Source organism: Micromys minutus (assembly GCF_963924665.1).
Source record: "Micromys minutus genome assembly, chromosome: 18".
Classification (NCBI taxonomy): Eukaryota; Metazoa; Chordata; class Mammalia; order Rodentia; family Muridae; genus Micromys; species Micromys minutus.
The window spans coordinates 50684690-50706716 of NC_137953.1; the positions used below are offsets into that span (position 1 = coordinate 50684690).

The 22027-nt window shown below is 49.5% G+C and overlaps 2 protein-coding genes across 4 annotated transcripts in view; one reads left to right on the forward strand and one right to left on the reverse strand.

Annotated features, from left to right (window-relative positions):
* TNPO3 (transportin 3) overlaps nt 1-3499 on the forward strand; it is a 66619-nt gene extending 63120 nt beyond the window's left edge. For both annotated transcript variants that reach the window (XM_080932035.1, XM_080932036.1), the window contains exons 22-23: nt 1340-1437; nt 2771-3499. In XM_080932035.1, the coding sequence (XP_080788161.1) occupies nt 1340-1400 (61 nt within the window). In that variant the 3' untranslated portion in view covers nt 1401-1437; nt 2771-3499. The remainder of the gene's footprint in view (nt 1-1339; nt 1438-2770) is intronic.
* A 1797-nt stretch (nt 3500-5296) lies between these two features.
* IRF5 (interferon regulatory factor 5) lies at nt 5297-10771 on the reverse strand. Of its 2 annotated transcripts, none has more exons than XM_080932038.1 (8): nt 10574-10771; nt 8417-8606; nt 7961-8019; nt 7522-7555; nt 7101-7358; nt 6547-6939; nt 6342-6460; nt 5297-6129 (listed from the first exon to the last, which is right to left on the reverse strand). In XM_080932038.1, the coding sequence occupies exons 1-8, from the start codon at nt 10766-10768 to the stop codon at nt 5884-5886; spliced, it is 1494 nt and encodes a 497-aa protein (XP_080788164.1). In that variant the 5' UTR covers nt 10769-10771; the 3' UTR covers nt 5297-5883. The 2 variants fall into 2 exon arrangements, with proteins under 2 accessions (XP_080788164.1, XP_080788163.1); XM_080932037.1 differs by having other exon boundaries at nt 6342-6478.
* Between the last annotated feature and the right edge of the window lie 11256 nt (nt 10772-22027).

Sequence of the window (22027 nt, forward strand, 5' to 3'; positions counted from 1 at the left end):
CATGAGCTTGCACACTTACTTGGCTGCTCCCTTAGCACATGGTTTACTTTGAAATAGACTAAAAATGTAACATTGTTAGTAAAGCTCATCAAGTACTAGGGGATATAGCTCACTGGTAGTTATTGTATGCCATGCACAAGGTCCTGGGTTCAATCCCCCAGTATGCCAGATGGAGGGTATGGTTAATCCATTACATGTTTACAGTGGAGAAAACCTAAAAGAAAATACTCTGTTGCCAACTACTGGAATTGAGTCAAGGTTTTTTCATCATTATTTTGGACCTTTATACTTGTTGAGAGAATTTGTAGATAGGCATTTTGACACTTTTCTGTTGGATAACTCTTAACAGTTACCCCCTGTGGTATTTAACCAGCACAGGGTGGCAAGTCTGCTTTCTTGTAAGTTTGAGTTCTAGGTGATATCCCTGTGCCTGAGTCCCTTGCCAGGAGAGGGCTTCAGGGGAATGTGAGGAAGTGCTCCCTTTTCCGTTTGCTTTTGCTTAGCTTAGGGTTCAGTTAGCTAAGCTGTTAGGAAGATACCTAGAAGAATGAGGTTCTCAGTTGGTTTCTAAGTGGGTTTCAGACAAAGGAAACTTTGAAAAAATGGGGTCAGATGAATATCACTGTAACACCTGGGCATTTCAGCATTCGTTAGAACCAGGTTCTGCTTATTCATTTTCCATTACTGTGTGTGTGTTAACCCTTTTCTGTCTTCTCCTCCTCCCAAGAGGAAATCCGGAGCAGTCTGTTGAGCTAGAAGATTAATGACTGACAGACTAGTTACCAGACAAGGCTTTGTGAACAAAATCCATCATAGAAGGGAAACAAGGAATGCTTGGGACCTAAGTGAGCACACTCAGAACTAAAATGCTCTGAGCCTTATGGGACCTGCCGGCTGGCCGTCTTCTTTGAGGGCACCTAGATTTCTTCTACCTATGTCAGGAATGGCGAGTCTTGCTAGAGAAACTCACACTTACTGAGTTTCTTTTGCTCACTGCTCCTGTGTCATAAATGTTTTATATAAATGGGTTTGATCCTCTGAGTAACATGAAGTAGATAATAGAGACTAAGGCAGAAACTGGTGTCTTGCCCAAGAACACAGGAGCTAGAAATCAGCTCTAAACAGTCTCCGAGCCCATTCCTTGAGAACCACCAAGCTTATAATTATCTTCATTTATAATACTTAATTTTGACCCTGAGTTCTGGGAAGATCTCACACAGAGCCATGAGTGGATGAAAATCATTTCCGGCAGAGTTGGAACCCTCTTTAGTGTGCCTCCTCGGCCTGTTAGCTCTCCTGTCTCCAGTCAAAGACCACCCATCCACCTTTTCTTTTCTAGTGCTGAGGAATGTAAGCAAGTTTGCTGGGCCTTGAGAGACTTCACCAGGTTGTTTCGATAGCTCAAGCTCACACTCCTGCACTGTGCCTGTCATCCAGGTGAGTTGTGTGTACGTCTAGTTCTTTCTGGGCTCTTGGGTAGGTTTGAGACTGGGGATATGTTTAAGGCCCATAGCTCAAATCAAGGAAGAACTTAGTGTTCAGCTATTTCAGAGACTGAAATATTGAGGACCTTTACTGTCTTGGGCCAGAGCTGGCTGATCATCCATGTATCTGGATACCATTTTCCACTCCATAGTTAGTGACTATTATAGAATGCATCGGAAAAATGTGTTCACTGAGACACTTTGATGTGTGTTTGGTAACAATCAAGTCAGTACTTTTAGCCTCTACTACTTTGCTGAGAACAATGGTGACCATAATTCCTGACACGTTTCTTCTCAAACAGACTTGCCAAACATAATGTGAAGCAGTTTGTTCTTCCTGCTTTTATGGTTGGAATGCCAAGGAGCTGTAGGAAGCAGAAGTCCTTTGGCTGTCTCCTAATGGTCCACTTTCTCCATGGCCGTCCCTTCTGATCTGAGGCAAAGGAAAGAGCTCAGCTAAGGAAAGGAGTGTTGACTGGGTGGCAGTGTGTAAAGAAAGGCAGTTCTCTAAGCCTGCCCTTGAGCATCTTAAGGAGAATTTATTGTCCTAATAGGCAATACTCAGAATCTGTGGCATTTACTGGTGGTTTGATGTTCAGTAGTGCCTTACCACACCCTCAAGTGAACTAAATGTTGGCTCTTTAATAAGTAATGTCTTCTGAGGTTGGCAGGGTTTGCATGTAGGCAGCTGTAGATGTTCATCAAGCCCTTAACTAAGCACCAGGTACCGTTCCTGTGTGTTGAATATATTAACCAAGAGACTCTTCCTGCAGCTTTCTGTTAACTATACTCATTTTACAAAGATACTTGAAGGTCAAAGGTGTTCAACTATTTGTTGCAGTTAGAAACTAGGAGAACTCAGGTGTTCTTCACTTTTAACCGCTGTAATAGCTGACATATCTGTATAGCGCTCTTTCCATAGAGTCTAAACCAGTGATTGTTAAACCGTTGTTAGTAAACAAAGTGTTCTTTCAAAATTAAATCCTCCATGAAAACTCAGCATTTGCTCACAGACTAGAGTTTTTCTGATGGTTTTGCATGGAAGATTCCACTGTGTTGGCTTCCTCCCAACCTTTACATCATCCTTAGTGTCTGCTGCTCAGTGCAGAAGACATGCTGCAGGCAGTGGTTTAGTGAAGTGAATGTTACCTTGGAATTGCAGTTGGAAAAAGCCAGACTTAGGTTTTTCCGTTTGTCAACCAGAGCGCATGAGCACAGAACTGCCTTCAGGCTGGCCCTGGCCTTCTCTCTGCCGGGGCTCACTAGACTCTCTTCTCTCTCGTCAGGAATGTCTTTTTTACTAGAAGACAGGAAGAAAACAACCCAGACTGTGTCCCACAATCAGAAACCTCCGTTGTGGCAGAGGGGCCTTCACTACCACCAGACCATCCCGCCACACGGGGAGACACTTCACCGTCCAAGGCATCTTCAGGAGTCCCTGTTTGGGGTGTGAGAGAGAAACGGCGCGCGGTTTTTAACAATGGCTGCAGCCTGTCCGGCGTGGTGGGAGGGGAACTAGTTTCCTGGTGAACTTCTTTCTAAAAGGAAAAGTAATTTAAGGAAAGTTTAAAAAAAGAAAAAGAAAAATTTAAAAAAGGAAAGCTGAGGTGAACCCAGAACTGAAATACGCACCTGGTGGCAGATGCTGCACACACATGACACACACCAGCACGCAGTGCACACGCTGACACACGGCAGTGAGAGCTCTGAGACACGTGACCTTAGGAAACGTGGGAATGCACGCATAATACAGCAACCGTTGGAATTAAAGAGGCAGGGCATCTCCTCTGCTCGCCTTCGTTCAAACGGGAGAGCAGAGGAGACGCCCTCCCCCAGCTGTCCCGCCTTTAGAGATGTCCAGACGGAGCCAGTTCTCATATCATGGTCAGGGTGATAGTCTGGACTAGCCAAGGTCAAAGTTGCTTTTTGTAGAACCCAACCCTGATCCTGTTGAGTTGCTGAGTCCACTCCAGTCCACATGCCTTTGTCATCAGCCTTGGGGAGAAAAGCCAAAACTGGGGTGGGTGGAGAGGGCAAATGTGTATTAAACCTTTCTCTCTCCTTTTTTTTTTTTTTTTTTTTTTTTTTTTAGGGTTTTTTTTTGTTTTGTTTTGTTTTTTAAGTGACTTATTTATCCACAAACATGGGGTGGGAGGGGATTAAAAGAAAGAGGTGAGAGTATGGAGGGAATGTATTTACAGGGCTACCTGTATTTTGCTAAAAAAGTGAAAATTAATTGCCTTCAAGAGCACTGTTCTGTCCTGTGGTGTAGCCATCTTATGAATAAATCAACAGCACCAAAAAAAAAAAAAAAAAAAAAAAAACAGAAAAAAGAAAAAATAAAAACCAATTTTTAAAATTTTACCAGTGTTTTTATTTCCATTCACTACTCACTGCTCAGAAATGATGGGCATCTGAGCAGAGAATTAAAAAGGCATGCTCACTGTATAAAGGCATCACCTGTCAGTAAAGAACTAAGCAGCCTATAGCAAGGCAGCAGGATAGTAAGGTGGGATATCCGGGAGACATGGGAACCTGGAAAGAGTCAGGCAGGCCTGAGAGATTAGCCAGGGTTGTGGAGGAAGTTGGACGTATGCTACTGGGAGGTAGCCAGTTACGAGGCAGACTAGAGTGTGTGACTGGGTTAGTGGAATTACAGGCTGGTTGGGAAGAGCCTCGTGTATGGCCTGGGCATTAGTTCATAATAAATGAACCCCTGTGTCATTATTTGGGAACTGGGTCAGACAGAAGACCAAACAGTTACTACAAGGAGCTGCTGGCTCTGCATCTCACCCTCCACACAGCCTCAGCGGGAGTGAACTGTGTGCTCACATACAAGTGCACATAAGCTGAGGCTAGGTATGTTTTATACACATTTTCGTGGGAGGGAGACACGCACACAGAAGAGGCCAAAGCCTCTGCACTTGAAAGCACCAGCATCAGAACCTCACAGACCAGGAGGTAAGAACTTAACCAGATGTAATGTCTTGGATGGGATCCTGAAACCCAAGGAGTGGGAGAGAGTTAAGAAATAATGAAGCTCTAGCTGGCTGCTGGTGGCTCACCCCAGTTCTTGAGAGGCCGGCCTGGTCATTTATAGAGTTCTAGGACAGCCAGGGTTACACAGAAAAAAAAGGAAAACAATCCAAAAAAAAGCAAGGAGTTAATAATATTTAGTTAGAAATAGTGTGAAGTGTGCAAGAATGTTCTTATTTTAGAAGCTTTTCCACAAATTTAAAGTTATGGTTTCGGTTCTGAGACAGGGTTTCTCATCTCGGTTGCCGTGGGATGACTTTGACCAAATTGTCATCCTCATCCTCCCAGCTTTTTGTTGCATTATTTTATTACATGTATTTATTACGATGTGAGGAGAAAAGTGTGTATCACACCGCACGCCTGGAGGTCAGAGGGAACTCAGCTCTACCATGTAGGTTCTTGGGATTGAACCATTAGGCTGGATGGCAAACACCTTTACTGGCTGAGCCATTTCTCTGGCCCTCGTGTTATTTTAAGAACCAGTGTTGAAAATTCAAATACTCATTCATCAGTAGTCAAAAATCACAACCTGAATCCCATCAAGCGTCTGAACTCCAGCAACATACAAAACATGTCACCCAACAGGTCCAGTCGGGAACAGTGCTGCTTCGCCACTAATGGAGAACATGAGTTCTCTGGGTGCCACTGGGTACGGTCACAAACGTGTGTGTACATGTGGAGGCCAGTGGTGGGTAGTCTCTTTAATTCTCTGAGAAAAGATATCACAGAACCTGGACCAGTGAGATCCAGGGATTCCCTTGTTCTGTTTTCTGATGACAACATATGCCTCAGTGCCTGGCTTTCTTCTCTCTTTTCTCTCTTTTTAACTTGGTAGCATGGGCTGGGGGTCCAGAGTCGGGATCGTGAGCACTGTGTTGACAGCCATCTGTCATCATGAACCGGATGCTTGATAAGAATGAGAACATTTTCTTTAAAGGAAAAATATTTTTTTTTAAAGGAAAGATACTTTTGTTCTTTAATAGCTGGGGATTTTAGCTCAACACTCCCTGGCAGGTTTTGCTAGAGGAATTGAGGTAACTTTAAAAGTTAGCTACCCTGGGGTAATTGGCCCTGTGTATTGATGGCCTCAGGCTAGTGATAGTCCTTCCCTCCCTCCCACTGGGGCTGCTGGCTTCATTTCTTCAGAGGCAGGCAGAGAAATCACCAGAAGGTGGTGCTCAAATAGAAAATGTTTGGGGAAAGTGTAACCTCAGGCCTCTCTTCTATGTCCTTGTTGCCCTGACTCTGCTTCCAGGAAACTCGGAACCCTGCAGCCAGCCAGGCCTGCTGGGGCTACTACTTGGCTGTGTCAGTCCACACAAGCTGCCCGAGGAAGTCCAAGTCAGCACTAACTGTAGCCTCACTATTCCATGCCAACTGGGTGCATGGGCCAGGACCCCTGGCCAGCATCCAGGCCTGCCATAGGAGGAGCCTGGATCATGGGCTGCAGCCGCTGCTGGGACTGCCAGATGTGATGGAGCTCCTTGAACTGCTCTACCATGTGGTCTTTGAGATCCGGGTTTGAGATTTGCAGCCGAATGCTGTCTGCCGACCAGGAAAGCTCCCCCGAGAACATCTCCAGCAGCAACCGGGCTGCAACAGGTACCACCTGGGCAGCAAAGGGGAGACAGGACAAGGAGAACTGTAGCAGGGCTGTTCAGCTCAGCTGGGCATGAAGACATCCAGAAGCAGAAGTAGATAGTCTCCTCCAGCCCTAGCAACCAAGTCCTCATAGCCTGGAGAACCCCACCTCTACCCTAGGCCAGGGGCCCAGCTCGGCTCCTAATACTCAGGCTCCATCAGAGCTGGCTAGGAACATACCTGCACAGTAATGAGCTTCTTCTCTCGAGGTTTGAGGTCAGGCCATTCTTCTCCAAAGCAAAAGAAGATCTCAAAAGGTGGAGGGATATTGGTTTGGCCCTTCTGGAACAGGATGAGTTCTGCATCAAGATTAAGGCCTTTGGTTAGAGGTCACAACCCTGTCCTGAGTGAGGGGGAGCCAGGAGGAGCACAGAATGGACCTCACCGTTGAGAAACTGCTCTAGGCTAAAGAGCTTTGTCTTGACTTCCCGCTGGATGGGGTTGGGGCAGGAGCCATGGACCGAGGCACAGGGCCCACTCCAGAACACCTTACACTGGCACAGACGGATGGCGTACAGGTCCTGGCCCTGCAGCTGCAGGATGAGCCCACGGTCCAGGACATCTAGCAGCTGATTCGTATAGAAACGCTGCTTGTCACTGGGGATGTCCTCTGGGCTAGGGAAGCGCACTTGCTCCAGGGTCACAGGGCCAAAGAGTTCCACTTGCTCCTGGGTAGCCTCCAGCTGGCTATAGAAGAGCCTACAGCCTTGTGGGTTGCTGATGGTGAGGGCCCGGGGTGGACGCCCCCGGTACTGGAACTTGATCTCTAGGTCAGTCACTGTGGAGCAGAGAATCAGGTTGCCCTTGCTGTGAGCCTCACGGCTCTTCAGCAGCTATGTAGTAGGCCCAACTTCCCCAGCCTCCCCAGGAAGACTGGCCTAAAAGCCATGGTCCTTCCATGCAGCCCTGCCAACCCGCCTGGCCCACCAAGGTCCTTACAAGGCAACATGTGGGGGCTGATCAGCAGGTCAGGCAAGAGCTGTTCTGTAGGGGGCTGGCTGGAAGCCAGAGGTCCAGGCTCCAAGACCTCAGGGAGAAGCTGCCTAAAGCCAGCAGGATTTCCAGAAGAGGGGGCCAGGAGATTTGGGTCTGGGGCAGGGGGACCCAGCCCTACAGGTGGCTGGAGAGCAGGTGGCCACTTGGTGTCTTCTTTGGGTAAGGAATAGGGTGCTATGGGAGGCCCAGGAAGCACAGGTTCTGCAGAGGATGGGATGGACACAGCTGTTAATGCCACCTCTAAGAACGATCTCCCAGGCCTAACTCCCAGACTTGCCTCCCACAGCCTCTTAGCGCCCTCTCAAGTGCCCAGCACTGTTTATGCTACACGCCCCACCCCCACCACACCACCGCCCAGCCCCACCTGTGATGCTCAGGCCTGGTAGCATTCTCTGGAGCTGGAGGGAAGACAGGCAGAGGAGGAGGGAAGGGAGGACAGGTTATTAAGTTGGTCTGATGCTGAGGAAATGGTGTTCAACAAAAAGCAGTCCCTCAGCTCCAGCTCAGTGGAGGCCAGCCTCCCCTGCTGGTTCCAGACCTGCCATCCTCAACAGGTCATGAAAGCTGTCAGTGTCCCCATCTCCAAATGTGCATTCTGCAGGCAGTAGTACCCACCAAGCCCAACTGAGGAGGTCAGGTAGACATGTGACACACTATGCAACAATAAAGCCCTTCAGAGCCACCAAAGGATGACCTGAAGACGAAGGAATGCTCAGTCCTAGGGCAGGGAAGCAGAGGCCCCATCAGGGCCAGTCTCACAGCGTTTACCGAGTGCAGCCCCTTCCCGACACGTCTGCACACACCTCTTCCTCCTCCTCCTCCTCCTCTTCTCCCAGAACATAATCATCAGTGGGCTGGGACTCTGCATGTTGAGGGAGAGAGAGCAAGGCAGGAAGTCAGTGATAAAACGGGAACCAGGGCAGGCTGTAGCTCCATCTGAGCAGCCAGAGGTCGCCCAAACTCCTGGGGTTCCATGTCACCCATACAGCTGCCCATATATGGGTGAGCTGAAGGAGCTGGCATCAAGGAGCAGCAGGCAAAGGCCTCCCCTAAAGCCAAGAGCCCAGAGCAAGGGCAGTGGTCAGGAAGAAGCACTCGGAGCCCTTGCCCCACTCCCAGATACTCGCAGGATTCCTGGGATTCTGACCTAGCACAGCCCCTGTGGCACCCTCTGGAGCCCTCGGCTGGAAGGTCCTTGGGTTTTCCCGTACCCAGAGGCCACAGCTTTCCAGGTGGTCACACAGGGCCAGGCATTATACCTGTGGGAGCAGGGCCATTGGAGCAGACCTCGTAGATCTTGTAGGGCTGAGGTGGCATGTCTCGAGGGCCATCATAGTACAGCTGGAAGTCACGGCTTTTGTTAAGGGCGCAGCGCAGGTTGGCCTTCCACTTGGCTGGGTCAGCCTCATCCACCCCCTCTGTGTACTTCCCTGTCTCCTTAGCCCAGGCCTATGGAAGGACAAGAGGAGATTACAGGGGACCCTAACTGTCGCTGAGGCCCTAGCAACTATTATCCTAGAGGAGTCAGTGCTAAGAATTTTGGCCACCAGGATAAGCCTTGCCAGACAGGCTTGTTAGGTGGATAAGACCAGACTTTGTTCAACCCTCACAGTTCAGACAAACTCAATGAATTCTACTCGCTGCTGCTAGGACAGCAAACAGGTACAATCTCAAAGGAACACAAGGAAACAAGGTAGAGAAGAGCTTGTGGCTTGGAGCCAGGCCGGGTTTGAAGCCAGGCAGACCAAATCCAGCTGCCTCTGTTTTGGATCCTCCTTGACAGTACCTGAGAAGACCAAGGAGTGGACACCTTTAAGGAACTCGGGACTCTACCCATGTGCAGGAATACATGAAGGATGAGTGTTTTTCTTGCTGTTTTGTTCTCCTCCTCCTGTTCTTCTGAGACAGTGCCTAATGTAGCCCAGGCTGGATCCAAACTTGCTGAATAACCAGGGTGGCCTTGAACCTTTGATGAATCCACTTGTCTCCATTTCCCAGGTGCTGGGATTACAGAGCCTATGCCTCCAGCCCAGCTGTCCTCCCTCATTACTACTACTGTTGTCGCTGCTGTGGGTGGAACAGAGTCCCACAGTTGCTAACCACGGCCTCCAAACCTCTGGCCCTCATCTCTGATTGATCTTAGTCTTATTGCATGACAATTTGGTGATGTCAGGACAATAACTGTTTCTTTTCTTTAATCTAGCAACTTGTTTTTAAAATGTATGTTAATACACTGTCACTGTCTTGAGACACACCAGAAGAGGGCATCTGATCCCATTACAGATGGTTGTGAGCCACCATGTGGTTGCTGGGAATTGAACTCAGGACCTCTGGAAGAGCAGTCAGTGCTCTCAACTACTGAGCCATCTCTCCAGCCCTAAACTAGAAATTTAGTTGATAGAACTATATAGAATATAGAAATATTCATGCACATTGTGGTAAGGATTAAGTTCAAAACCTAAAAAATAAGATTCCAAAGTTTTTAAAATCAGCATCTCTTTGGTCTAACTCTGAACTCTAGACCTAATCTGACCATTAAAACAAAGGGTAGCCACCATGCCTGACGACTTGAATTTGATCCCTGGAACTCACACTGTGGAAGGAGAGAATCAACTCTTCCAAGTTGACCTCTGACTTCCTCACACATGCTGTAGTGCATGCACACTCCCCATAAATCAATAAAAAAAAGGAAAAAATTAAAACATATATGTGGGTTGAATGTCTTGGTGAATATCTGGAATTCATCCAAGCACTTCAGAGATGGAAACAGAATATCACAAGTTCAAGGCCAGAAGGAGTTACAGAACAAGTTTGAGGCCAGCCTAGGCTCTGCAAGAATGTTTCAAGAAATATAAAATAATAAAGTATGGGAGTGGGGAGGTACAGGTACGGGGCTGCTACGAGGCCATTCTAATCTATGTAGTGAGTTCCAGGCTAACCAGGATTATATAGGGACCCTATCTCAAAACATATCTAAACATTGTTAAATGTGACTAGATTCCGAGTTTGCCTATTGTATACCTATACAGAAACCTTAAACATTATATATTCTGTTTTAAAACTACTGTTGTAGGGCCTGTCCAGGATTAGGGTTTGTTTGGACATGGTGCTACATGTTTATAATCTCAGCCCTTGGGAGGCTGAGGCAGGAAGATGACAAGTCAAGCCAGCCTTGACCTCACAGCGTGTCTGGTCAGCTGGGCATTACATAGTGAGACCCTGACTCAAATCCCAGACCAAAAGCAAAAGAGGAGTTGGTAAGTTCATTTAGGACATGTGGTATAGAATGTGTACTGTATGGTCCTGTATGCCCGAGTCAGGTGGGCCCAGGATGATGACCGCGCCTCTCTCTGCTCTGGAAGCCTCCTAGGAAGGGCTGCCCCAGATGTCCAGGCAGCACCTTATCCAAGGCTTACCTTGAAGATGGTGTTGTCTCCATCCTGGCTGGGACCATGCCTTGTGGCATGGCGCCAGGGGATATAGAAGAGTTTCTTTTCCCCATTGACCCACTGAAGCCCTGGGTACTGGCAGCTGTTCACTTGGGCCACCAACCAGGGCTTCAGCCTCACACGTCGGGGTGGTGGGGGAATCCCTGGGGCTGACTGGTTCATGGCAAACGACTCTGTGGGAGAAAGCAAAGCACCCTGGGTGGAGAGGTCATGCAGATGAGCTCCCCAGCCCATCTGGGTGTCTGAGGTCAGACTGTTTCCCTTCGGTTTCTTGTCACAGTTCACTCAACCTGTGATTTCCATTAGGGCTGAAGGAAACCTCTGTGCTAATGAGCTGTGGGCACTTTTGTTCAGTGGACCACCCACCCATTCTTGAATTCGATCAGTACCGGCTGCTGCTTCACTAGAGAAGTGTCCCAGATGTGTTCCCCAGGTCAAGCCACCCATCTCTATAAAGTCACAGCACAAAGAAGTCTCCCTTGCATGGAGGTGGGCTAGCAGGGGTGATGGGTACTTCTCTGGGGTTGGCTATTCCTCCCGCCTTATCTGTTCTGTCTCTGCTCAGCTTCTCTCTCTGCAGCCTAGCCAACTTCTCACCCCTGAAACTGCGCTCCTCACCCCTAGCACAGTCTCTAATCTAGACTCCTGTCTCAGGCTTCCAATACAAGCTGGTCCTAGACAGACCATGTGAGAGGGATTAGAGATGGGTTCCTTTGCAGGACTTGGAGGTTTGGGCCTTTAGGGTTAAGATCACATGTAGCTCTGGTGTTTCTCCTCAGCTCTCTCAGGAGTGAAGCTTCTTCCCCAGAGATCCCACTAATCCAGTCCATTGACACCGGCTACCCAACCTAGGTGGTGTCTGGTTCCTGCTTCTTCCTGACATCCATTCAGTGCTCCTGTTCACAGATCTGTGCCACACACGCGGTGGCAGGAAGTGCAAACCAAGGTCTGACACTTCCTGTTGAGGTTGGGCTGTTGCTTTGTATTGTGTTGCTAACATTGGCTTGGTTGCCTCCTGGGATGAGGAGGGTCTCATGATAACCCAAGTGATTCTATGTACCCCCCCAAATTATCCCTGATTGGGGAATAATGATGCCTACAGGCTGAAACTGAGCAGAAGAAAGACAGGCAGAGCTTTGGTTCCCAGGCTTGGGGTCTAAGGAGAACCACCTGAGAGGTGGAGGAAGGAGAAGAGGCCAAGGGGTGAGTGAGTCAGGAAAATATGGCCATGGGGGCGGCCAATTGGAGTTAAGAGCAGCCAGGATGGAACATGGTGGCTTCTCGATGGGGAAGCAGAAGTAATAGCATGAAGGGTGGGCATCTGCCCAACTCTGGTACATTAGAGGGTTGTTGAGTGACTTTTATCTGGGAACTGAATAATCAAAGACGGGGTGGGGACCTCCAATTGAGAGTAAATACCACGACACAGCTTCCCAATGGAGGTAAGCACAAAGCCACAGGCCCTGCCTCACTAGAGTTAGGTCCACAGGACCTATGAAACCATGGTGCTCTTCCTCTACCTGCCCCCTCTCCTCCTGACAGAACCCGAAACTTACAGCAGATTAGAGCTCCCTCTCATCCATCTTCCCTCCTGGGAAGCTCTCTCCTTCCCTTGCCCATGCCCTTAGCCTTGAACTCTTGGGTTGGGGGAAGGGGCACCGGAGACAGAGAGGCTTACTTAGGTTTCCCCTGCAATCCCCCACTTTGGGTTGTGGCTGCTACATGCCACATCAGGCTAGCAGTGTTCGTACTTCAGAGCAGTGTATACCTCAGCTGCCCGAGACCCACAGATAGAAATGCCAGCTTTGGACCGGGGTGGAAAGGCTCCCAGCCCTGCCCCCAGCCTAAGAAGAGGTGGCTCAGTTCCTCTTTCCGTCCAGTCACCACCCTGACCTAAGGGAAATGAAAGTGTTCTGATGGGACAGCTCAGAAATCTGACTCACTGCGCTGACTTGTGGGCTGATGGAGGGCGGGGCATAGAGAAAATTTGTAAGAGTCCCACCAAAGTCACCCCCACCCCTTCCTCTAGATCACCCCGTCTCCCAAACCTACTGACAACACCCGTGTCTTTATAGCTCCTAAGAAGCTTTAATCTTCGAATGCAGGGTGATCTGGACCAGCAGCCAACAATTTGACCATAGAACGGTGGACACAAGGATAAGCAAGTTACCTTGAACACACACACACACTCACACACACTCATACATTCATATACACACACTCATACACACACATACACACACATACACTCATATACACATACTCATACACACATACACACACACTCATACACTCATATATATACATACATACACACTCATACTCATATACACATACTCATACACACACTTATACACACATACACACACACTCATACACATACACACACTCATACACTCATACACACACACTCATACACTCACATACATACACACACACACACACACACACACAGAGTGTAAGTGTGTGTGTGTCAGGCACGCAGCTGGCTGGTCAAGAGTAGTATGAACAGGAAGAGCAGAACACTCACTGCCCTGCTTCAGGGACCAAGGAGCCAAAGGACTACTGTGGCTTTCTGTCTCAGTCTGAGGATGAGGAATTAAGTCCAGAGAAAGGTTTGAAACTGTTGGTGTGGCCTCAGTGTTAGGAAGTGGCAGTCCCTTCAGATGGCACAGTGACAGAGAATGAATCCCCATAGCAAGCCAGGGCCGAGAGAGGGCACATCATCTGGTGGCAGAAGGGTCTCCTGAGCAGGGCCAAGTTCAGCATCCACCCCACAGATGCTCCTTCCTGCTCAAAGAAAGGCTTAGATCTGAGTCAGATCCTAGGCCTGCCAGTTCTCAGTGGCAGTATCTAAACATGGCTGCCTTCTTCTGGGTCTGGAGGTTTGGAACAAGATCAGTGTGGCACCCAGACTGAGATGTTAGGCTCTGAGTCCTGTAAAAGAGACATGAACAGAGCCCCTGCCATCTTCGATGTCAAAATGGGTATGGACTGCTGATGACCTCAGGAGGCATCTCACGTCTCATGAGGCACAGAAGCAGCCCTTGAATCCTGACTAGGATGGAGAATCCCAGAGCTCTTCCCAGGGTCAGGGGTCCCAGGAAAGGCTGCCTGGGCAGTCAGGTTTCTGAGAACTTTGGAGGGTTGGTGGTGAGACGCTGCCACAGTGGAAGTAACAGGCAGAGAGCTCCAAGCCCCTCCTGTCTGGTTCTAAACCTCACACCCAGTTCAAGGCAAGGCAAAGGGTTACCTGCACTGAACTTAAGCATAAATCCCGCCCTCTCCCGGTGAGCGACACACCCGGGGCCCTGCCCCTTCGGAGCGCACACAAGCTGAGATTCTGCGGCAGGTGCGGCAGGAAGAACCCTCTCTCGGCTTCCTCCCAGGGGCCGGTTGGGGGACGGCCAGAGTGCGAGGGAAAGCCCCGAAGAACTTTTAGTTTACAGGAGTGGTCTCCTACCTACCTCTTCCCTAGTCTTTAGCCAGGAGCTTGGGAGTAGGGACCAATACTGTCCTCCTGCGAGGGCCTTCATCCAGCCTCTGTCGGCCCGGCCCACATCCTTTTTGGTCCTGTTCACTTAGCCCCACTTCAGACCAGGCAGGTCCCTAGTGATCATCCCTGCAGACTCCACCCCGGGCATAGCGCCAGGGTCCCCCTGGGTCAGCCCCCCGGAGTCTCCGCGGGGAACTGGCTTAGTGTCCCTTCCCGGTCCGCTCCTCTGGCTGGAAACGTGTCCACCCTGCTATGCCCGGAGGAGGCCAGGAAAGCCCCCACGTCCACCCCTGCTACTAGGTACCCACTCTGGGTCCACTGTGGGGGGGGGGGGGGTCGAGAGACACCAACGCCGAGGTCGGGTGCTAGCCCGGGACATCTCTTCGCCTGCGTTTCGGCCAAACTACTCTTTTCCTCCACGTTCGTGTTCTCAGTTCCATCTTAAGTTTAGGGGCAGACCGTGAAGAAACTGGACCAAGCATTACGCACCCCCGCCCCGATTCTTCTCGACCCCTAAGAAGATCGGCGTCCTCTATTTGACACCGTCTCCCTTCAAACCTGTTCCCACAGATTTCTGTCCCCAGCTTTAAGATCCTTGGGAGGGATGACTGCTTGAAACCTCCACCTCTTTAGTTGAAAACGTGAGGTGTGGCCGGGAAGGAGGGACGAGCTGTGCCCCGCCGGAAGGGTCGGGGTTGGAGCCTCGCTCCTCGGTGGTCCCGGTCAGACTGCGACAGGGCGCTTCGCATCCTTGACCCTGGGGAGGGCAGGGAGGATGTCACTGGGCCCTCGGGATCTTTCCCGCGCATGCGGAACGATGGCCGCCGGGGCCCGGCACTCCGAGCTGGCCCGGCGTGGAGCGCTTTGGAGACGTTCGCGCTGCCGGGGATAATCGCCCACCACGGAGGAGCGGGACCCCGCCCCGCCCCGGGCGCGCGGGTCTCCGTGGGTCGGGGCGGTGGCAGTAGCCCGGGACGGTTCCCACCGCCCTCGGCGCACCGGGCCCAGCACAGCCCCCAGCCCCCGGACCTACCTGTCCGCCGTGCGCCCGCGGGGAGCCTAGAGCCCCGGCCTGGCGCTGAGGCCGAGCTGAGCTCTCGCCGAGCCGCGCCGCCCGCGGGTCGCCCCGCACTTCCGCATCGCGCCGCCCCCGCCCGGGGCAGCGCCCGCCCCGCCCCTCGCCACCACCCGGCGTCCCCGCGCCCTCACCCGGCGCCCCTCGCCGGGCTCCTTCGGGAGTCGGGGGAGACAGAGTCACCCAGTCCCCAGACACCCTATAGCCGGTCCCCACCTAGTCCGCGCCCGCCGGGAACTGGAAATCCGCTGCGCACGGGCGTCAATGGGGCCACACTCCAAAGGCGACCGAAAGCTACCTTTCAACATACCTTAGGCCACTCCGTCTCCTCAGTCTTAATACCCTCCAGATGGCACCACCACCCTGTGACTGCCAAGCCCACCTCTTTCACCCCCACCTTCACCAGGGTTTGGGTTTGCCATTTGAGCAGGTTTCCACCACCACCACCGGTTCCATAAACCCGCCTCAACTTTCACACATCTTGTTCATGTAGGAACATTATTCGCTGATTTCCATTCTTCAACTTCTGGGTCAGCATCATATTATTTGATAGTCTAAGTGGTTTCAGGAAAGTCTTCTCCTTGAGTCAGCTTCTGGTGTGTTGTGTTTTGTGTTATTTGTTGGTTGGTTTGGAGGGAGGTGGTTAGCAAGAACCGGCTTCCAGAGTCTTTCCATTTGATTTTCACATGTGATTTTAACGTGTAATTTCCGCTGAAATTCAGCTTAGTCGGGGACCAGATCTGTCGTCATTTTTTTTTTTTTATATTCATTTGTCACTGATAATGGGACCAGCTCCTTACATTTGCTAGCTAAGTATCCACCTGCTCTGCCCTGTCATAATTCTACAGGTTTATTGTTGTGTTTGTTTGTTGCTTTATTGGATTTTACCTTTTTTAAGGGAAAAAGTTGTGTTGCCTGTGCGACTCCCGAAATCAAACAATTTTTCTGACTCAGATGCCTTGAGTAGCTGAGATTTGGTGTACTATTATAGGCAGCTTAACTAAAGATATAAGTACATATATTTTAAATGTTTACCATCTTAATTCTTTTTAGTGATTTATTTAATTTTTGGATGTATATGAGTATTTGGTCTGCATCGTGAACATGTAGTGCCTGAAGAGACCAGAGGAGGGCGTTGGATCCTCCGGAACTGGAGTTACAGACGGTTGTGAGCAGGGGGGGGGGCATGTGGGTGCTGGGATCAGAACCCTGGTCTGCTGCAAGAACAGGAAGTGTTCTTAACTACAAGACATCGCTTCAGTCCTAGAGGTATTTTTAGTGAACAAATATTCTGGATGAATTGTTAAATTAACATTTTATTACATTTATTTTGTGTGTATATCTGTGGTACATAAGCATGTATAGGTCAGAGGACAGTTTGTAGAAGTCAGTTCTCTCCTTCATATGCCTGGCCCAGGGACTGAAGTAAAGTTGTCAGGCTTGTCAGCCAACATACTAGCCCCCTACTATTCACTTTAGATAGCAAGTAAAAATATATATATTTACCCTCTACATTTTATGCCCTTGGATTGCTGATAGATACAGTGGAATTAATTAATTAACTAATTATTTAATTAGTTAGAATTTTGGCTTTTTCCTTCACCTCTGCTGTCTTTCCAGGGATGTCTGGATTAGACTTCAATGAGCAAAGAGAATCCAGTGGGTTTGTTTTGTTTTCCTTCTTTCTGTATCTTTCCCCCTCCTCTCATTGTAGCCTGAGTATAAAATGGAAATATTTTACTTGTATCTGCTGAACACATCATCCTCTAGCATATGCTAGGCCCTGTCCCACTGAGCCACAGCTCCTTCTGTTTCATAGTCTTTAAAATGTCAACCCTGGGAGCGCACCATTACAAGGCCTCAGAACCCTCGGAGTTCTCCTTGTCTACAATAGAAGGTGGGCTGCCAGAGACTGGAAGACTGAGGGGCAGTCTGATGGGCTAGCCTGGAGTTTCCTTCTGGAGACATGTGGTGTTATGCAATCAAGCAGCACTGAACCGTATACTCGGAAACAGTTAGGGTCCTAAATGTGATGGAACCTGCTATTTAACAAGTTCTGGGGAGCTAGAAAAATATCCGAGAAAGGAAATTGTACTAGAATTTTTAAAGAACAAGAGACAAGGCTATCAGAAAGCAGGCCAAGGTCAAGCGTTGGGCTGCTCATCTCTAACCCAGCACTCAGGAAAGATGAGGATTCAAGGTGAGCTTCCATTCTATAGAATGTGAAGCTAGACGCTAGAAAGAAAAAACACAAAAAATAAAAACAAACAGACAAACAAACAAAAACACAGAAGATCCCAGCACTCAAGAGTCTGTGATTCCAAGGCCAGCCTGGTCTACATAGCTAGTTCCAAGATAGCCTGGGTTAAATAGTGATGTCTCTCAAAGAGTGGGGATGGGGGGATAAAAAAAATGTAAACCCTGGGTGGGTCTGGTCATGGTGGTGCATGTTTGCACGGGGGCAGCTGAGGCCTAAGCCTCAGCAGCAGGTCAGAGAATAGACCTGCTCCACAGAGATTCCACTCCATTCGGATCTGCTCTTTCCTGCCAAGGAGCCCCTTAGCCAAAAATTGCCCTGAACCAGAGACATGTGTCTGGAGGAAGGAAGAGGACAGAGACATGTTTCTACAGGAAGGAAGAGGACAGAGACATGTCTCTACAGGAAGAAAGAGGTGGTGCTTGCTGAGTGGACAAAGACATGTCTCTACAGGAAGGAAGAAGACAGAGACATGTCTCTACAGGAAGGAAGAGGTGGTGCTCGCTGAGTGGACAGAGCTTCAACTATTCCAAGAACAAAGAATCCTGTGCACTGTCACCAGCAAAGGGGAAGTGAGGCCCCAGTCTGGTGCTTAAAATTAATATCAGTTCCCCTTGCTCATTCAGGGGCCCATCGGGGTTCAGAAAGACTCCATAGTCTTAGGAGGTCATCAAGGGGCCCAGTGACTCCCCAACCAGTGACATGGCCCTGTCCCAGATCAGCTTATGGTAAGAAGTCCCTTTGTCCGCTTTGGGCAAAGGCATGGTATGAGGTAAAGAGGCAGAGGAGTTAAAGGAAGCTGTTCCACCAGAGGGAACTGAGAGGAGCCCAGTGCAAGTGACCTGTGTAAGGAGAAGCGAAGCTTACTCTAGTCATCCTGAGGCCAGCCCACTGTAGATCTGCCTGAGAACGCTGCCGCCTTTGCCGCCCAACCCCACTTTCTCTGGCCTGGGCTTTGCAGGTTCTCTGGGCTGGCCAGTTTATCAGAAACACGTATGTCTGGGAACTTGTGAGTCCAATCCAGTATCAAATCCCAGAAACTGAGAGATGACCCCCCCCTCTGTTGGAGCCAGCTTCCCATCTGTGATGTGAGATGGTCCCATCCCCGTCACACATGGGATCTCCATATGTGACAGCACATGTCAGATGCTCATCACAACACCTGCCAGGATAGAGGGCTAAACAAATCTATGCATCCCAAATTCACTGTGCTGGGGCTTCCGGTCTGTGGGGTGGGACAATTAGGCTCAGCCCCTATCAGGTAGTCGGACTGGGTGAGCCTTGAGGGGCACCACCCAGGCAGCTTTGCTTGCATTCAGTGGAGAACCCAGCAGAGGTAGATGTGACCTTCTTGGAACTTTCCAGTAGTTTTATGGCCTGTGTTAAGGACACTGCAGTCGGCTTCCACTCTGTTTCTCACTAACATACTTCTGAGGTATGACTCAGAAGTCCCCTGCTCAGCTAGAACTGTCACATGGGCCTCTTGGACCTCAGGTCCTGACTTTTGCCAACCCACGCTCAGTGTCTCTTCCTGGGGCCGAGGAAGCGGAGCAGACACCACTGCCATCCCAGGCTCTCTGCTTCTTTGTCTCACTAAAAAAAGAAAAAGCCACTTCCCTTTCTCTTGCTGGTCACCTCTGCTCTCTGTGAAGTCTTGAGTGGACTACATTTTGATTTTACTCCTCTCTTTGGGCCTTGCTAAAGCTGGCCTAGGCACCCACCACCCCAACCCAAATCCCAGCATTTCCTAACATCTTGCGCCTCTCTATTTAACCCCAGATGTGGGGTTTCACCGGGGCTGCCTTTAAACAGCTGAGGTGCAGATGTCTCACTTTCCTCTGGGATTCTTCTCCTTCCACTCTTCCTTGGGTCTGCCTTGGTGCTACCACCCTCCCCACCTTAGGCCTGGTTAGAAAGGTGCCCAGACTCTGCCGGGTTAGATGCTCACACCTCCCCACCCCCTGAATTTGGGTTTAGAATCTGCTAAACTCAGCATAAACATTGCCCCGAACAACTTCCCTCCCCATTGCTGGATTCTGTCCTTGAAGGGCCAGGGCCTGCCTGTTACCAGCCGTCTCCAGCCTAGCACTGTGGCTCACAAAGCAGGCATTTGGCAAGGAAGAGAAGGAAAAGGAAAGCTGTCTGTAAACTTCGGCCTTTTGGGATTCTGGTCTTGTCCTTGGGTTGTCCCCACAGGAACCCGCTGAGGATCTCCTCAAAGTGAAAGAAAGCAGAGAACTTGGGAGCTACAGCCCCTGAGGAGGCTCACAGGCCAGGGCCCTCTCCTTTCTTGCTTACGAGGAAGAGAAGGGTGCCAGGCCTCACTAGAATGGACCTAGACTTGAGTTCTTCGAAGGCCAGTGTCCTGCATTCTCAGTGATCTCCACAGTTCTCCTGGCTAAGACCCTGATGCCCACCCAATCTGTGGTGTTGGGCACACTGGAGCCATGAAGGAACTGAGGGGCCCAGTGCCTGTGGAGACCTTCTGCCCATATGTCCGGTCCCTCTGACATAGCCTTCCTGTTTCCCAGCCTTCTCTTCCTCACTGGCACTTCCAAACACTTCCAAAGGCAGAGACGCTGACATGCCTTCATGCTTGACCAGAAACCGTTTCTGGGTGATGGAGGTAGAGGAGGAAGAAGAGGTTCATGCTCAGACCTCTCCCAGGAGCTGCTACGTCAGCCGGCAACTCCAGAGCTTCGATGTGCAGCAGCAGATTCTAGGAGTGCCCAGGACTAGGCGCAGGCAAGCAATCCGAATCCACTTGGGGTCTTGGCAAGCCTACTTCATCCTGGGTACCGGATGCAGTTCTGAGGCTCAGGGTGAGCAGAGCAAGAGAATAGAAGGAGGACCCTCGCACACGCAAGCTACCCTGAACCACCCAAAATGGGCATGATGCTCCCACTGTCCCTTCACCCCTCACCAGGGGTGGGGACGAGGACAGCTGATGAAACCAGATGCTGGGTTATGAAGCCAACACAACCTCTAGTGACATTTTATCTCTCTGGAGTCAGATGGGTACAAGATCACACTGAGATCTCAGTCTATGACAGACACGGTAAGTGCATCTGACATCTGAGAGTCACTAGGCTGTGAGGTTACCTGTGCCTCCACTTACCAAAGAAGTAAGCTGGGTTTCTTGCTAACTGACTCTATGAATTTTGGCACCCTCCACAACTCACGTCTCTATGTGTAGAGGTTAAATTTTATTTATTTAAAACTAGTTTGATTTTTTTTTTTTTGGAAACTAACAGTAGATTTTATTTTATTTATTGGGGGGGCATGAGAAGAAAGTCTTACTATGTAGCTGAATCCAGCTGTGTAGACCAGGTTAACTTCAAATTCGAAGAAATCTGCCTCCCTCTACTTTCTGACTGTTGGGATTAAAGGTGTACACCACTACTTGGATTCTTTTTTATTTTTATTTCTTTAGACAGGCTTTTCTACGTGGCCTTGGCTATCCTGAAATTTATTATTATAGACCTCACTGGCCTTGAACTCACCAAAATCTACCTGCCTCTGCCTCCTGAGTACTAGGCATCCACCCAGCTAGAATAATTTTAAACTTTATTTACTATTTTTGTTTTGTGTTGAATGTGTGTGCATATGTGTGTGTGAGTGTGCATATGAGTGTATGTATGAGTTTGTGTGTGTGTGTGTGTGTATATAAGTGTGAATGTGTGTAAGAGTGGGTATGGATGAGGGTGTGAGTGTGTATGAGTGTGTATGTGAGTGTATGTGTATGTGGGTGTGAGTGTGTGTATGGTGAATGTATGTGTATGTGGGTGAGTGTGTGTGTATGTGAGTGTATGTGTATGTGGGTGTGAGTGTGTATGAGTGTGTATGTGAGTGTATGTGTATGTGAGTGAGTGTGTATATTTGAGTGTATGTGTATGTGGGTGTGAGTGTGTATGTGAGTGTGTGTGAATGAGGGTGTGAGTGTGAGTCTGTGGGTGAGTGTGTATATGTGAGTGTATGTGTATGTGGGTGTGAGTGAGTCTGTGTGGATGAGGGTGTGAATGTGGATGAGTGTGTGTGTGTGTGTGTGTGTGTGTGTGTGTGTGTGTGTAATATGTACACAAGAACTGGTGTTAGGGACAACACCAGGGCCTGGCCTTTGCTAGATGCCCCTGAGCTAAGTCTCCCACGTGACCCTGTGCATTCATTCTCATTGTCGTCCTTGATGACCCACTTCTGGTAAAAACGGTACCCGGACCTCTGCCTTTAGATTCAAATGTCAAGATGTCTTCTCTGAGAAGAAGCCTCTGCACCTAAGTGTTCCCCTCTTTTGCAGTACTGGGGATCAAATCCAGGGCCTTGTGCATGATAACCAAACTCCATACCACCGAGCTAAACCTTTGGCTTGCAAAATGTTCCCTTTCATAGTTGTATTAAGGATCCTTCAGTGACTTCAACTTAACCAATTACAGATGCAGTGACCCTCTTTCCAGAGATGGTCACGTTCTGAAGCACTGGAGGGTAGAAATTGATAGATGAGTCTGAGGAATTAGGGCACAACTGTGAGGACATTTCACTCACCCTGCTCTCACTGAACCTGAGGCCGTATTTCATTCTCATGCACAGAGCAGCTGT